The sequence below is a fragment of the Melanotaenia boesemani genome, chromosome 14, assembly GCF_017639745.1.
Source record: "Melanotaenia boesemani isolate fMelBoe1 chromosome 14, fMelBoe1.pri, whole genome shotgun sequence".
Classification (NCBI taxonomy): domain Eukaryota; kingdom Metazoa; phylum Chordata; class Actinopteri; order Atheriniformes; family Melanotaeniidae; genus Melanotaenia; species Melanotaenia boesemani.
This window is the reverse complement of record NC_055695.1, coordinates 29,877,890-29,896,437: the sequence shown is the minus strand read 5'-3', so window position 1 is coordinate 29,896,437 and position 18,548 is coordinate 29,877,890. Positions and strand designations below refer to the sequence as shown.

The window sequence follows — 18,548 nt, the reverse complement described above, 5'->3', positions numbered from 1 at the left end:
TGAACACTATCTGCAAATGAAGCGATAGCCTAAAACAGCTGGAGGTCTCACCACGTTCCAGAGACAGTGTTTAATCATTTTTAATATGCCTTATCCGGAACTATTTTAGGAAGAGAATTGATACCAGCTATTTGATGACTGTACGGAGGCTGACTGCTGGTTACATGTGAGGATTGTGCCTGAATGCGCTGAGATTAGATGACTGAAAGTGGAGGGAAGAGTGGTGAATGCCTTCGTGTTGACTGGCCGTCATCTAAATGCTGAAATGGACGGATGCAAATTGAGCGGCTGAGCCAGAAGTGGAAGAGCAGCTGCGTCATGTGAATAAGAAGCAGGAGAAAGTTTGGAGAGGAATATCCAAGGTCTTAGATGAGTCTGAAAAGATGCCACGAGAACTTCTTCCTCTTCAGGGGTTTTCCCCAAGCTTTCTGAAAAAAAAGAAAGAAAAAAATCCCCCACCCTCATGGGTTGAAATGCAGAGTTAACAGTTTCGCTCAGCCCCCCTCCAAGGCTTGTATAGTCTCTCCTAATCTTTTTTAATGTGTCAAAAGGCTTTCTTGAGAATCTCTGTGAAATTTCACACTTAAGTTGTTTGCAAAGTCAGACTGAATTATGGTGCAGAGCGAAGGTTAACTTTTCTGAAGGGGTTAGGGAAAACTTTTCTGAAACTGTGTGTGTTGTGTTTGTGTATGGAGGGGATGTTGGAGTCACATGCTGCATTCAGACCAATGCTGCATGTCTGGAGTCAGTAAAAAAAAAAAAAACTGAGCATGGGCAAGCCTGACCTATTAGGTCTCTTTAAAAAAAATATATATCAAGGATAGAAAACCTCATTGTCACCGTTGTGACATTGTAAAAATACATTTCATTCTCAGTTTTGACCGTTATCAGATTTTCTTGGATGCACTTCCCATTTATAAAGATGGACTTGCACCTCCATTATTTATCACCTATATTAATAAAAAAATGACAGTAACTGAATAGCCAGGCATTTACTAGAGACTGTACTTTTCCCAAACGAAAAACACAATTCTGTGAAATGGTTACATCATTCAGTCACACATTCCTGGAACAAACTACCTGGAACAGTCAGGTAAATTTTTAGACATGTTCTTAACTAGATGTCTTTTTAATTGGCAGCTGTTGTCCGTGTCTCATATTCTGTTCCTGTATTATGTTATTATATGTATTGTGTCATATTTTACTGTTTTAAGTCCATCTACTTGCTTTGGAACTAAAGATAGAAATTAGTCATTGGCTAAAATCTTAAACATTTACATAGAAATGTACATTAAAATGCACAGTCTCTTTTTTAAATGAATTGAAATTGATTATACAGACATGAGAAAAGCATAGCCTATTTTGTCAAACCGACACGATAAAGCTTTTAGTGAGCTAGTCTTACACCATATCTGGTTTGAATGGAAATTAATTGGGATAAAATGTAACTGTATTCAGGTCAAGCTTCAGTAAGTTACAGTTTCTTTGTTGCAAATTTGCTCCATATTTATCAAATTGTCTCTTATTCTTAGTTCTCTTCAGGTCACCTCACAGGTCTTCTGTTGGATTTAGGTTCTGGTTTCTGGCTGGACCGTCTCAGAACCTAGAGAGGGAGACTGTGAAGGTGGGGGTGGAGAATTGACACCCATCAAACTACGAGCTGCCTGTAGCTAAGGGCTAACCGAGCTAAGCCGGAGCTAACTGTAGTTAACCAGCTAAGGTGCGCTGTTAGTCAGCTAAAAACCGCGGTTGTGCTGCACTCTCCCTTGTTGCCGCGGATATTGGATTCCTGTCAATCAAAAGGACACGCCCCTAAATATGCCAAATGTCAAGATTAAATAACATCCAAACGGATGAGTTGGAAAAAAATTCACCCCCCTCACAGTTGTCATGAAGGTAAACTCGACCTGTTAATCCTAAAATGTTTTTTTGTACCAGACTTATTTCTGTTGTGAAGTTGGTCTTTTTAACATGCGAGTCTATGGGGATTGACTCTGTTTTGGAGCCAGCCCCTAGCGGATGAGGAGTGAACTGCAATTTTTTGCACTTTGCATAGGCTTCACATTTTACCGGCAGAGGTTGCTGCTTGGTCTGGGGTCATTGTCGTGTTTAAAGGTGAAATTGCTCTTCAGCTTTCAGCCAGAAGCCTGAGGGGTTTGGACTAACAGTGACTGGTATCTGGAACTGGTCAGAACTTCCTTCATTAAACTACAGTTGCAGCTGGAGAAAAGCAACCCCAAAGCATGATACTGCCACCACCATGCTTAACTATGGACATGCTGTTCTTTTGGAATTTCCGTAATTTTTTTTTTTTTTTCTGTTGGAATTGTGGCCAAAAATGTCTCGTCAGACCAGAACACATTTCCCCCACATGTTTTTGGGAGACATTGTGCATTTTATTTATTTATTTGTTTGCTTGTTTGTTTGTTTGCACCTTGTAGCCAGGTTTGGATGTTTGTCTTTGTCAGAAAATGCTTCAACCCTACCCAAGATTTCAGACATAAGGAAAACACAAGATTGCAGTCATAACCAGAACTTTCTAGAAATTCCAGCTGATCCTTGTCTTTTCATCAAATTTTGGTGGGACATCCAGTTTTTCCATACTTAAACATGTAATATATACTTCTACAAACAGCTTATTGTGTTTGTTTTGGCTTTTTTTGTTTTTCTTTTTCTTTCGAACAAGTTTCTTTGTTTTTCAATTGAATTGTTCTGGTTTTAGGTCACATTAAAGGTGGGAAACATTTTGAACTGATTTATCATTTATAGCTTCATTTTTTTTAACATGGTAAAAACCTGGAATTTTAACTGGGGTGTGAACACTTTATATATCCACTAAATGTACACCAACAATAGAAAGATAAGTATTGTTTCGACTTCATAAAACAACAACAAAATATTTTAAATGTCGTTTTGCACACTGGTGTGTGTATATTTTATTCTAAATTTAGAGAGTTGCTCATCAACGTTAATTTCCTTTTTTATATGCATCAAACGTCTTTAAACTACTCGTGCATTCAGTTTTTTCCTTTAGTTTTTCAGCCATCTGTGATTATCTGTACTTCTTGTGTGTTATCCTATTAATCTCCTCCTTATCTGATCTCTGAGTGTGCTTACATTAACTGGTCAAAAACAGAGCAAACTTTATTCAATTTGCAAATCTTTCCCACTGCAGAGACATCGTTGTTCAGATTCTGCACATTTGATTAGTTTCATCATCCTCAGAAAGGGCTAAATCTATTCTCTTAATGTAAATTGTGGAAAACGCACCATGACAGTGTAATTATTTTGAGGGGACCAATTTGCATTTCCAGTGCTCTGCAAACTAAATGTTACTGTAGGTTCTAAGGCCTTAAAGATAAATTAATAATCTAGAGTGTTTAAAACCCATGAAACATTTAAATGAAGTAATATCACTTCCTAAAGGGCATAGTGGAGCTGTTTCCATACATATGCAGACAGACACTTTAAATAAACATCAGCGCTAATCACTGAGACAGAAAGCTGATTGAGAGCAGAAAATATTTTCTGGAGCTTTTAATGGTTCCTTAGGGGCTTCCCTCTGACTTAGATTAGATGGGACTTAGACAAAGTTGATTCATTTACCAAAACTTGGAATTCTTTTTATCACAATGCATTAGAAGGATCACAGAGCTATATACTTTCTCGCTGATATATAAGTGGTTTTTCCATTTTATTTTATTAAGCTTAAACAAGCCTTTAGAAGGGGAGTGTGGCAGGGAAGGAAAATATTGCTATTTGTGACATTTATATGCAGCAGGCTTTGATCACCTTTAAGAGGAGATCAGTTGGATTTGTTGCTCTGCCCCATTTTGGAAGGCAAGACTACAAGTGTTCATTTTTGTTCCCCTAGTGCTGCAAATTTAGTAATTGACTCTGATTTTTTTGGCTTCAGGCAGTAACCTAATAAGGCCATCCAAGGTTAATGATAGACCTTTTTTAGAATGGGTGAACGTCTGACACCGATACGTAGCGCTGCTGGAAAACAGTTATTACTTACATGAGAGACACTTGGGAGAGAAGCCTCTGACATCTGTGTGAAGCCTTGTCCTTCTGTCTGTTATTGTTATTTGCTTTGTTTTGTTATAATTTTGCCTGCACATGTGTTGTTGCCAGTGAAAATGCTCCTGTTGTTCAGACAGCCAGAATCCCAGCACAGGGGTGTGTTGCTGCTTTATAGCCATCTCTTCCCAGGAACACCACCACAAATTTCAGTGATTTAACATCTTTACTGTCCAGGCAGCTGGAGTCAGCACAAGTGTCGTTTGCTGTTGCCAATCTGCTGTCATAGTATCCTCTGCCAAGCAATTTATCCCCCCCCTCCTCTTGCTTTATTAGCCATACATTATATGTAGTCGTGGACAGTGCAGAGCCTCTGCTGTCGAGGTAGCCTGACAGCAGAGGAAGGCTGGGTGGATAATCTTTCAAAGCAAGAACCACACAATCCATAAAAGGCGTAGAATACATAATACAGCAGACCCATGCCTTCACAGTCACATTTTGGGGCACAGTGTCATCTGTACACAATTTAAAATATAGTATTATTCATTCATTTTAGCTGAACTTTTCTAATTTATTAACCAAATATATTGTTATACATGCTCACAGTTGGAGTCTTGGATTAGCTTCAGTCATTCCCGGTTCTGACCCAGTGGGTATAGCACACATACAGCCTCAGATAAATGGCAGCGGGAGTTACTGTGCTTTGCCATAAACAAGAACTGAGCCAAAATACAGATACAGTGTGTTATAGACTAAGAACACGTGATTTAACAGCTTGTAGAACCAGTCAAACTTTAGCTGGAGCTAGCTTTTTGACTGTTTGGTATATTGGTATGCAGAGGAGTTCAGTCTACTCAGTGAATGCAAAAACAGCCCAGATCACCATCCCTCCACCTCCGTGCTGGACAGTTGTACGAGGTGTCTGTGCTGATATGCTGTGTTTGGGTTTCTCCTAACGAGCTGCTTTACTTTCTGACCAAACATTTCCACTTTGATCTGGTCTGTCCAAAGGAAATTGTTCCAGAAGTCTTGTAGTTTGTTCAGTGTCAGTGTTGCAAGCCTAAGCCATGTTGCCATGTATCTTGCAGAGAGAAAAGACTTTCTCCTGGTGACCCTCCCAAAAAACCATATTTGTTCAGTCTGATTGTACTTGGGTCATGATTAACAGCTGTTATTTATTTATTTACTCACTTATTTCACTCAATATGGCCACATTGTTGTCTTGCCACTTTTGGAGGAGTGAAGATGACAAATGAGAAGAGTTTTCATGTGACATGTTACAATTTGCCATTAGATAGATTTTTAATTCTGCCTTTGTACATTGAACAACCAATCGCACTGAATAATCTGCTAATTCCTCAAGTTGAATTGGCCAAGAAAAGGAGACCAAAGGAGTCTGACAATGTACTGTAGCGTATAGCGTCTTTTTGCACCTTTCCATGGACCTCTTTGTTTTCATGTTTTTTGTGTTGTATCTATAGCTCTTTTAACATTTTTTGAGTATTATCTGCTGTAATGCCTGAATTTCCCAATGGGGCCCCTTTTCAACTTGGTACACGAGAGTCCTTATAGAGATGGTCATGCTTGCTGATGATGATTTAATTATGTGCATTTGATTGGCTGCACCTGGCTGCTATTTACCCTTTTAATTCCTATGGAAGTGGTAAGGGTGGGCTTAGTTTTTTATTTTGTTTTAGTATTTATTAAATAGATAATCAGTGTCAAATGTCATGTTTTTTCTGAGGTTGTATTTATCTGATACATAAAACTTTAGAACCGACAGAGGTGACTTTGATTAGTCTGGTTGGTCAGCAGAAGGTTGCCCAACAGGACTTCAGCTCTTCTTACTCGGATTGTACTTGATACTCTGAGAGGAAAGATGGGTCACCTAAAGATATTTTCCTTTTTATTGGGTTTCATTACCTTGATTTTGATTAAGTTTTTTTCTTTCTGCCATTTTTTAGAATGCTGGGTCATCAGCTGGCCCCACCCCCAGTACTCCAGTGACTGGTTATAAGCGCATGGTCATCCCAACTCAACCACCTTTGACTGCTACCAAGAAGTCAACCCCCAAACCTCAGGCTTCAGGAGGAGTCTCATCCATCCCACCTTCCTCCGTCAGCCCAGTGGCCAAGCCACAGAGCCAAATGGCTCCTCAGCCCGTCCCTGCTTCCTACACCACAGCATCAACCCCAAGCCAGCCTACTTTCAACGTCCAGGTGAGGTCGGCCCAACCCGGTCCCCAGCACCAAGCCCCATCTGGGCACCATATCGGTCAACAGCCGATTCGCAGTCCTGCACAGGTTCAGTACATGCCTGCTCAGCCCAGAGGTCCTGACTTTGCTTATGGACCACCACAGCCTGGATTCTCACCGATGGTGCATCAAGAACAGCTACACCCAGGAGCACCCCAAATGGGTGGAGTCGGTTCCAGAAGACCTGACCCAGTGCCGTCCCAAGCATACCAGCCTCCAGGCCCCAAAAAGACCTACATCACAGATATGCCTCCAAGCTTGGCTTCATACACCTCTGGACCAGCCGTTCCACCAAAGGTATGAATATTTTCATCATATTATGCATTTCCTTCTGATACCAGTGTCAGTTTTGTTACATATCGTGGATGAAAGAAGGCCTCTTTTCCGGTTACCACATTAGACCACCAGTTTATTCATTTACATGGTAGTTAGCTAAGTAGTCCAGCCATCTAGTTACCCACCTCCATTTTGTGAAGCCCAAAGTCTTCAATAAGTCAGGTGAGATACATAAAACCCTCAGTGTGTCCTAGGTTCCCCTCTCTGGAATACCTTCATTGGATGTATTCTCATTGGACATTTAAACCACTTCATCTGGCTTTTTTAAAAACCATAGCTCCATCAAGCCTCTGATATTTGAACTGATCAACCTATCTGTCCATGACAAAGGCTAAAAAGTCTCACATCCAATCTAAAACATTACAGATACTGTGTCCTACAGGCTAAAGAAGGAGAGACAGTCCAGCTTGTTATTACAGAGCCCAGAAGGCAGATTTAGTGACAGCACAAAATAAACAGGCATTTATTGTAAAAAACATCGCAATACACTGGATTGAGAACAAAACCTTTTAATAGAACTGTACTTTCCTGAGTAGAATTACAAAATACTAATATCCCTTAGAGCAGAGTGGTGTATGCCACAGAGATATCTATTCTAATCTCAATATATCCAGCCTTCGACAATCTCTGGAAAGTGGAGGGCCCTTGAGTTTTCTTTAATTCAAGGATTTTATGCTGGTTGAAAATACAAACTGGGCCTCTCAGCCTCGGGGAATAGCTCATCAAGGACTGTACTTTACTAAATACAAATTAGCTTCAGCAATGCAGCAAGTATCTTAAAAATAAGTCTAATTATATTTGTTCAAAACAAAGTCTACATTTTGCTTGAAAAGCTCTCTTTGGTCCCAGTATGATGCATTATTAAAAAAAACAAAAGGTGGCGTTTAATAGATTTGTGAGCATCTCTTTGATTTCAGATAAAAGCAAATCACTAATGCAGACATAGCTTGTACTCTATATATTTGGCTTCCTTTCCCAAGGATATACCGAGGCAAGCTAATGGGCTCTGTGCCACCTCAGACCCCCCACCCTTCCTGCTTTATTTGAATGCTTTGAAACATATAAGGCAACTACGAATTCAGCTAAACAATGTGGTGTGTAATGCATCATGTTTGACTTGACTTTCTTTTAAAATATGTTCATCCATGGCTCTAATCCCCCCTCCCCCCTCCTCTCCAGAGACATTATAAAAACCAGATTAGAATGAAAGCAAAATCTGTCAACTTTGCCTTTATGATCATCACTGGGTTTGACCCTGTGTCATGACATGTTTATAACCTTCTACAAATGGTGTTAAATCTTCTTAAAAGACTGGCTCGTGCTTCTGTTAATCTGTTGTGACTATAAACCAAAACATGGTCAATTAAAAAGAACTGTTTACATGTTTATCATAATCAAAAATGATCTCCAGTCTCTTCGAGTGAATGGTGGTCTAATGTAAAACCCGGGACTGTGTCAGTTGGGTCTGACTTTGATTGAAGACTTTATTAAAGAGATTGCTTCACATAATTGAGGGCATTCATAGAAGGTCAGTTTCATTGGAAAACTGAGATGAACTGTTTGGATGAAAATCTGTGATCTAGACTTCTTCTGATGAGCCAGTCTGTTCTGCCCCGTGCTTCACCCCGTGTCATCCTCTGCCACCCGAAACCCAATCCTCCCAAAGTGAAGGTGGAGGAACAGCTCTTTACATCAACACATTTTAAGGGTGCTCCATTTTCAAATCCACCGGTGTTTGATCTCTTTTGTAGTTGAACAAAATTAACAGATTTCATGGCTTCTGGCAAACATACCAATTTCCACAAGTCTCTCCATCTTTCCTGAAATTGGAGGGAGGCTAAGCTGGATGATGGCTTGTGTTACTGCTTGAGCTTGAGTGACGTTTGACAGGGGAAGATTATTTGGAACCACTCAATCCCTGCAGCCAGTGAAAGGCCCTTGGAAGGTCAATGATGGTTTCAACTGTCAAACATGTTTAAGTAACTTGATATTTTTCAGATTTCCACGTCTGGCCACTTTGCCTTTTGACCTGCACAAGAACATTTGCATATGGTGCCCTCATGATATATTTTAAAAAACAAACAACAACAAAAAAAACTTTTGGATCATAAACACCAGTTCATTCCTATTGAGGCTATTTAAACGATTTTAAGGGAGAGCCCAAGAGGCTTGGTTCAGATCTACTAAAATCAACATCATACACAGCCCAAAGGTAGTGGAGCTACATCTCTTGAGCGCTTGGCCAGAAACTCATGAGCTAGCTGAGCTAATCCCTGAATGAGCCCCCACCTCAGAGCTGAACGCTTGGTCAGTTACCGGCGAGCTATCCAAGCTAATGGCAGAACGATCTAGGACCTTTGAGCTTAGCACCTGCCTGGGAAGTTATGAAATAACTGACCGGGACTGTAGAGCTGGGTCCAGTTTGTTTGTGTCCTGAGCCAGGGTCTTCCTAACAACAGCTATCAGAAAGCAGTGTCTTTCTAGTAATGTTGAAAGCTAGGAAGTGAGTAAATTACCATTGTGATAAAACATCTTGCATGTTATCTTAGCTTCCTCTTCTTGACAGTTTCTCTCTGGTTCAAACATTTATGGCTGAATTACTCCAATATTAGAGGTGATAAATGGAGCAGAGCAAAAACAGAGTCAGAGTAAAGAGCGAATCCCTGCTGCTGGCATGAGGGGTGTTTTTTTATTTGCTTTTTGTGGCAAAAACTTTTAAATTTACAATGAGAAGCGCAGATGAATTTTTAAAGGTACCAATAACTACTGTAGTGGAACTGACTTTGGTACCGTGCTGTACAGACCAAGCAAACTTCCAGCTCATCCTTCAGCCTTCACAAAGAAATGGATTGAATCTATTCCCCCCCCCCAAGACATCTTCCAGCATAAGTTTCACTTTTGTTTTTAGTTATCATTTTGACTGAAGTTCTGCTGCTCTAGTGTGATGCCTCAGATTCTAAGCTTGTTAAAGTTAAACTTGTATTGAAAAGCTTCTAAGTGTCGAAGGCAAAGCATGAAATGGGGAAGGTTTTGATTAAAGTTCTATTTCTGTCATACTCACGTTACTGCAGTGTTCTAAACATTCAATTCAGCTGTCAGGATTTAGATTACATCACTTGGTTACTCTCGTCTTGCCAGATGGATTTGACACTGCAGCAAAGCAAAGGTTGAAAGAGACACAGCTATATCTACCTCTCTTTAACCTCTGTAGGTTATATCTGCTAATCATATTGCAAGATGATCTTTGTGCAAGCTAAATTCCCGTTTTTAGAAGAGTTGCTAGCGACTGCGATCATTTGCAGTTTAACAAAAATTCTGTAATATTTTCAAAGCACAGTTGGTGAAGATGTGAAGTGTAGTCATTTCCTGAGTGACAGAAAGGCTTCATCACTCTCATGTTGATCAGTTGAAAATAGGTTAATGATCATGAACTGCCCCCCTGAATCAGTTTCAGGATATATGTGTGTATATATATATATATATATATATATATATATATATATATATATATATATATATATATATATATGATAGATATTCTCATAACGACGGCTAATTCAGCATCCATCTAGCATCCTTTCTCTTCTCTGAGATCTCTCCAGCAAGTAAAAGTTAATCTGATGTTGACCTCATCTCCTGTTCTGCCTCTGGCTATTCTTTTCCTCTTCTCCTCCAGTAATGTCCTCTAGTGCGATTTCTCAGCCTGCAGGGCAATGGTGGCTTTAAGACTGTATATAATAAATGTAACTGTACCATTAAAATGAGTCAAACAGTTCTAAGGTTGAAAACTAAAGTAGTGCTGCTGTAAAGCAGATAGTTTTTACCCATTTGCATAAGGTTTTTTAAAATGATTTTATTTTATTTGAAAGGGACGTATTGCACATTAATGACCATAAATAAAAACACATAATGTAAATTTGCTCAAAGTTAGCATAACAGCTAATTTGCATCTGTTGTCCCTCGGCAGCTCACAGACAAAGAACAGTACAAGTAAAACAGGGATTATGTTTGGCTGATTTTATTGGCTGAGTATGAGCTTGTTTATCTTTTTTTAGTCCTTTTTTTCAATATCCCTGGAAATGAGAGAAATAACCCTGATTAATGCAGTCAAAAAGTAAATATGTGTTCAAATGAAAAATATTGCACTATTTCAGTCAAATAAACATCAAAATCCTGTTATGCAAGGTTAAAGCCCCAAATAATGGCAGATGTTATCAGGGTTTCACTTTCCTCATTATGTTGATAGAAAACAAATCTGGAAACAGTTTTGATTCTCATATATATATATATATATATATATATATATATATATATATATATATATATATATATAAACTTGTTTATTAACTTAATTTCTTGAGGATGGTGTGTATATTGCATAAGAGGCGCTTTAATCATTGGCATGTAAAGAAGATCAGGTGTGAAGTCTTGGTGTGTGATGTCATCTCCTTAGTTGGGTGACCCTAGCTGCCCTGAACTCTGGAGCTATGTGCAGGCCTTTTAAAAAAGCAAAGCATACAAAGTGCAGGTTACCATCTCCACTAAAGATTACCGAAGACGATTCTGCGCCTGGTGCAGAGTTACCATGTGCAACTACAAAGCAGGAGCCCAAGGCTCCGACAAAATGAGGGTGCGATATCAGCACCCTGTGATCTTTTCTGTGTGTAAATGCACCTTAAAACAAATTGCACCTTGTTCTGTACCAACTATCTGCAGACAGGAAATCTGTACCATATTGTAATTTTCTTTCATTTTCTACACTGTTTTTATGTAGAATTTTTAAAAAGCCAGTGCGTACTGTGACAGAACAGCGATGATATTCTTTGTGGGCCACAATCTAGTTTTTGTGTCTTCAAAGCTCCTTCGAGCCATAACATTGAATACTTCGACCACATATTCTTCTGTTTCTTTTCACTTTTATCGACAGAATTTCCCTCTGGCAACACAAAAAAGAAATAAATACCTCATGAGAAATCCTTAAAGCTGCCTTCTATTTTTACCACACCATAAAGTGTTAACACATCAAAAAAAAAAAAAAAAGGAACGCTCAAATTCACACGTGTATTCCTCAGCACGTTATTTATTTGCCATTCAATTCCCACCACATATAAAGAACACAGCATCTATTTCTGTAAAGCTCTCAGAAAAAACAGCCATCAAAATAGGATTTTGTGTGTGTGACTATGTGTGTGTGTTCAGGTAATGAACCTAAAAGTATAATTAGGACATTTTCCTGGCAGTTCGTCAGTGATATTGTCTTGACAGCCCAATTAAAAACAAAATGAGCTGTGGATGTGAATAAGCACACGCCACACTCCTAATCCACCTGTGGGCTGATCAGCTCCTTAAACTATTTGTTTCTTCTTACTACACTAGTCAAGGATTATAATTATAAGGATTTTTTAAACAAAGAGGATTGTTTGTGTGTGTCTTAATGGCATGAACACAACATATTTAAGTGCCTTGATATGGAAAAAGTGAGATGATTCGCTGTTGACAAAAATACCCTCTGTGTGTTCACAAAGCTTGACGAATGTACTGAATGTGTGTAACTGATTATTTTAACATTTTTGGTACAGACATGATGTATCTGCTTCCATTCCTTGGAATATCTGTAGATGATAAAATAACCCTGATGGTTTCTACAATTTCTAAGCTTTAATGCTAATTTTCAATTTTCCCCAAATATCCTGGAAATGTAAAGGGGGGTGGGGGGGAATAAAATAAAAAGGGAAAAAAGTCTTTGGCTAAAATGGTCAACTTCACATATCAATGAAAGCTTAATGCACAAAAAAAGGGGAGAGAAAGCATGTTAATTCTTCTTTGTGGTCTTTGTGAGGATACGGGCAGCAGAATTCTGGATTAAGCTCAGAGTAAAAAACAACACTAAGATTTCTGACTCCATCCGTTGTTTTTACCACCTCTGGCTGAAGCTGAGTGCTAATTTAGGTGACATCTACTCATTTGGTGTTTTAAAGTATACTACAAAGATTCTGCTGTTTGAAAATGTAGCTATCCCTGCAGAGAAGTAACATACCACAGCAAAAACCACATAAGGCAGTTTAAACCCAGTCACCCCTAAAGCTCATGCCAGTTTGTAATACTAAATCTGTTGGCTCATATCAGTTGACTGACTTGTACCTTGTAACCATGCAGGACACATTCTTGCCAGTTGTATCATCAGAAGTCATCACATCGCTAAAGCAGGTCAGACTGTGTGACAGGGATCAGTTAGACTCTTCTGGCATGTACAAACTGCTGTATATGGTTACTGCTGTGTCTACGGGCATGTAGCTGAATTTCTCGGTGCGTGCTGGTGGTCCACACAGGATCTGTTTACCAAGTGCTTTTTAGACTAAAGGTCAGTCCAGTGGACCTGATCCTTAGTAACTTGGAGTGAATCTCCTTTAAGTTCACTTTGTCATACAGACACGTCGCAAAGCATCTTTTCAGCTGCTGCTTCCAGGATCAAACAGGCTCCCTGTTTTCTAACAAATATCTTCCAAGAAAAGCCAATCCTTAAAGACCCAACACCACAAATTCACAGAACCCAAGGGTCTGTTGACAACGTTCTGGCACCAAACACTCCAGAACATCGACCTAACTGGTCTGAGCTCTGTGGTGGCATAAGGAGGACTCATTATGCCTGGTCCGTGTAATGTAATGTACTCTGTTTATTAGACCTGCAGTCTTCCATTGAGTTGCAAAGGATCACATTAGCTAGACTTAAGACTTTTAGTTGTGGACCAATCAGTGGATGGGTTTTAGGTGTGACAGAAATCAACATCTTCAAGTCACTGACTGACTTTGCTTGTAAAACTGTTGATCTGAATGATGGAAGTTTGCCTGTGATACCAAAACAATCATCCAATCATTAAATCTTTAAACAGGGACAAGATACTTTATTAGAAATAGGTTGAGACACAAATAGGCAGCCACTGAAGATGATGAAGTACCTGGTATTTACTGCACTTACTGCAACAGCGATCTGGAGTATTAGTCAAGCCTGTGTTTTAGATAGAAATATTTGCTTTGAAACAAGAAAAAAACTTCTTTTAACTACAACACTTTTAAAATTTTATGATGTCACTGAACTTTATGTTTTTGGAGAATAGATTATTTTGTTATTTGACATTATTTGGAAATGTACAAAAAAAAAAAAGGCCACACTCACTCAAATGTTTTGAGTTACATTCATTATTGTAACTGTCTTATGCAATTTCGTGAATAAAATCCTTATTGCAAGAAATATCTGAAAACATACACTTACTGGCAGCTTTATCAGGTCCACCTTCTAGTACCAGGTTGGACCCCTTTTTCCTCCAGAATTGCTTTTAATTCTTGGTGTCATAGATTCAACAAGGTGGTGGAAACCTTCCTCAGAGGTTTTGCTCCATAGTGACATAACAGCATCACACAGCTGCTGCAGGTTTGTCTTCTGCATCCACGATGAGAATCTCCCGTTCCACCACATCCCAAAGCTGCTCTACTGGACTGAGATCTGGTGACTGTGGAGGCCGTTGGAGTCCAGTGAACTCATCGTCATGTTCTAGAAAGCAGGTGGAGATGATCTGAGCTTTGTGACATGGTGCATTATCCTGCTGGAAGTAGCATCAGAAGATGCTCCACTGTGGTCATAAAGGGATGGACATGGTCAGCAACAATACTCAGGTAGACTGTGCTGGTTAAACCAGGTTATGTTGGTACTAAGGAGCCCAAAGTGGGACAAGAAAATATCCCCCACACCATCAAACCACCAGCAGCAGCAGCACTGAATGTTGTGCATCTGCCTCTGACAAGACATTCTGGTCCAGACAACTGCTGCTCACTGGATATTTTCTCTTCTTCAGACCATTCTCTGTAAACCCTAGAGATGGTTGTGTGTGGAAATCCCAGTAAATACTCAGACCAACAACCATGCCACGTTCAAAGTCACTTAAATGTCCTTTCTTCCTCATTCTGATGCTCAGTTTGAACTTCATCAAGTTGTCTTCATCATGTCTACATGACTAGAGGTGTTGAGCTGCTGCCATGTGATTGGCTGGTTACATATTTGTGTTAACTAGTGATTTAACAGTTGTACTTGATAACGTGGCCAGTAAGTATACAGTATTGTTTCCAGTGATATGCAATACTTACAAAAAGTTAGGGAAGTTTGACTTTCTGTATGAGGTCAGAATGAACCTAAAATCCACTTCATTTGATCCTCTAAACTTGCACATGCACAACTTTTCAATGTTTAAGTCTTCATTTCATAACAAGCTGTGTTATAACAAGATGATTAATCAAAAATGAACCAAACAAGTGTCTGAACCATCAATAGATCACTAAATGTTCTGGTTCCTGTTGCTTGCATGTAAACCGTCCTCTTCATCATCCTGTTCACGTTTAGACTTCATGTGACCAAAACGACACCAAACATGTGACGAGTTAATGATACGTTGACATTTTACATTGGGGTTCAGTAAAATATTGGAGAATAAGGAAAAACATCACGATTCTAATGAAATGTCCTACAATCATTATGTAATATCAGTGTAGGATCAACTTTTTGCATTTTCTGTTAATTTCACCCTAAATTTGAATATCCCTAACTTTTTTAGTAGGGTATTTCTAGTTTATTCCTATTTGACATTTTTTATATCAATTATCTAAAATGTGTTATTTATCAGCTGCCATCATAGGTTTCAAGCACTTTATACACCCTTTTGCTAGTATAATATTTATATAATTTAATATTTGCTAGTAATATCTAGTCACTGAAATTGCTCGAGTTAATATGTCACTCTGCTGCTGATTCACTGTGTTGCATCAGACCGAATGCCAGCTCATGCAGATGTATGTGCTTCTTACATGTATTTCAATAAGGAGATTTTTGCAAGAATTCTTTGGAAATACAGGCTCTGACTTGCTGTCATTTAACCTTGGTGTGTGTTTAAACTCAGCTCTTTCTCAAAAGGAATTCTCTACTTTAAGATTTTCAGCGTGTTGAGCTAAACCCAGAATTTTCTAGGAAAACTTCCAAACATGACTTAATAAAATCCAAAATGAAGCTCGCCGCTTATTAAATGCCGTCCATGAACTTGTTTGTCTCACTCAGAAGACACTGTGCTTGCTTTCAAGTTTATTTTTGTTAGTTGTTGATTGGCCGGTTCGCTTCCCCTGTAGATCAGAAGTGTTTGTCACATAACTGCTCATAAATAATACCCCCTGCTGTCCTGTTCTCTTCATGCCCCCTCTGAGACGAACAACACCACTGCTAAATAACCAGCTGGATCGATATGTCATTGCAGTTCAGTGAGCTCCTCATCCCAGAATGTCTGAGTAGCTGTTTTTCTTCTTGTTTTCAACCTCTGGTTGCAGTAAAGAGATGCAGATGTATGTCCGGCAGCACAGAGATGTGTCAGTAGCTCAAAATGTGGAGAGTTTGTGATGTTGTGTAGTGCTGCTTACGCACACCTCCAGTACCAAAACAGCATTTATGCAGCTTCCTCATCATCAACCCACCTCCTATTTAAGATCTTTAAACAAATGCATCCTTTATTCTGAGACTGAAAGGCTGTTTAAAGACTTTTATATATTTGTTGTTATTTTATTCTTTTTATCTTAAAAGTTCCTCTACAGCTCTTGACCCGTCTTCACATCAGCATAGTTATCCTCTGTGCACCGGTGGGTTTTTACTTCTTTGACACCTGACACAAAAAATAGATGAAATTAAAGATTCAAGGTTGACTTTATTGTACCACTAAGGGATTTTTGTCTAAGGTTTTTACCCCAGGTACATCACAGAGTGTAAGCAAATTATAAAATTCACACATACAACTAAAACTAAACTGCACTGAGTGTAACAATAGATAAAAATAATACATTAAATCCAATTACAATTACAGTAAATATTTATTTATTTAGCCTTTTAACAAGAGTAAAGTAAATTTGCATACATTTACGTTACCATTACTGTGTGGTTTTATTGTAGTACGAAGGATATTTTCCACGAGGCAGAAGAAAAGTATCAGATTGTACACAACAGTGTTTTGAGCAAAGATTTACCATAAAATGATGCAATAGGCCTCAGAAACAATCAAATATGATCCATTCAGCACCACAGGTTTAAAACTCAGTTATAGAGTCTTAATGATGGGATGGAAGTTAAATATATTTATAGAACAGTTTTCACAGTTAAAATCAGTTTCATGACAAAACACAAAAAACATATAAGATAAAATTAGAATACAAACATGGAGTCAGTGAAAGCTTGTCTCAATGGAAACAACCTTCAGCTGCTTTTTAAAAGAATTAGTGGAGTTGGTAAAATGTACAAGCTTGGTGCTGCTGCCTGAAAAGCCAGATCCTCATGAGTTTTCCCCTGATGACCTAAGAGCCTGGAAAGAGGGATGGGGGTTCAGCCCCATTCTTCAGGTAGACTTAAAGATGAGAAAAATTATTGAGATGAATTCTAAAATTTACTGCCAACCAATAAAGACAAGTCAAAACTGGAGTGAAATGTGACCTGCTGTTGGTTCCACTTCAGTCTTGCTAGTGTGGAGGCGACCCAAAAGGGATTCATACAAGCAAATAAAAACATTGTTAGGCCTCATTTATTCTCACCGTTATATACACATACATATACGGAGAGAGCCTTCTATCCAGCTTCTGTACTCGTTTTAGGAATACTTCTTTTACATTTTCAAAGTGCTTGCACCACTAGAACTCACAGGGACAGTGTAGCTCATTTGTGACTACCACAAATAAAAAATAGGTGCTTCCATTAGAAAACAGACATGGAAAACGATAATGATATTAGCTTGAAGGCGTTTGCATGGGGTCGGTTACTCAGGTGAGAGATGCTATGGCTTGGCAGAGGTCTGCACTAGTTGCACTAGTGCTTCTAGTTGTTTTTCTTTTTTTTTTGTTAAAGGGAAAAATAAAGACTTCTGAGTTAAATATATATATATGTATATAGCTATTGTTTCTTGGGTCAGGCATTAAAAGGTTAACCCATGAAAAGAGACGGAGCAGCAGAGCTCTGATCCTGCAGCTCCTGTATTTCTACAGTGTATTTACATAATGAAAAAGCACCTAAACCGGAGTGATGATGCTAAGGCACTGATCCAGTCATATTCCCCACCAACTGTTATACAGTGGAAAGCAGGGTTCAGTCAGCCCTCTGCACAAACAGTGGCCCCTGCTGGCTCCTCCGATGCATGGTCTCCAAACTCCTCTGCACATAAACAAGTTTTTTCTCTGAAACTTTCTTCCTGTCTGCCCTCCTCACATCCTCCTCTTTCCACAAATGGGAGCCTTTCATCCTCCCCTGGATTGAATCCGTGAAACGTGTGCACTTTCTAAACTTTTCTTTTTCTCCCCTCTGATCAAGGAAGCATCGCTGAGTGGGTCAGCCTCTGTGTGTTGTTGGCAAGAAGTGTTTCAGTGGTAATGTTTTGTCCAGAGGTGTCTCTCAGACTGTCATTCAGATAAACCATGCAGTCGTTTAGGGAGGAAAGAAGAGGGATATATCATGGTTTGCTTGGGAGGTGAAATTACACAGGAGGTGGACGACACTGTGTATTACAAAAGGGAAGCGCAGGTTGCCAATACATTGATTTGAGGAGTCAACCTGTCTGAGTCTTCATTATGTCCACCGCATGCGCTTAAATATAGATTCAGGAAGCAGCAGGGAAAATGCTTTGAGCTCTCACCCAAAACCAGGGAAACCTGCATCCTGTTTTAATGTAGAGGTTGCTCCGCTCACAGGACTGTAATGCTAGACAAAGAGACGCCAAATAAGTTTATCTCTGTCCCAACAATTTGTGCAGTCATTTGTTGTTGCTGTTGTTGTCGGATTGCTCGTGGCACCCCACTCTGCTCTCTCTGATTTTCAAATATCTGTTTGCAGGGGGATGTGTCAGTTTCCGAACAGATGACCTAGTTTTA

The 18,548-nt window shown here is 39.2% G+C and overlaps 1 protein-coding gene across 3 annotated transcripts in view; it reads left to right on the top strand.

The window, feature by feature from the left end:
- The window catches only part of LOC121653404 (LIM domain containing preferred translocation partner in lipoma), a 201,523-nt gene that overhangs the window by 116,933 nt on the left and 66,042 nt on the right, over window positions 1–18,548 (top strand). For all 3 annotated transcript variants that reach the window (XM_042006876.1, XM_042006875.1, XM_042006878.1), the window contains one exon: window positions 5,988–6,575. In XM_042006876.1, coding sequence (XP_041862810.1) covers window positions 5,988–6,575 — 588 coding nt within the window. The remainder of the gene's footprint in view (window positions 1–5,987; window positions 6,576–18,548) is intronic.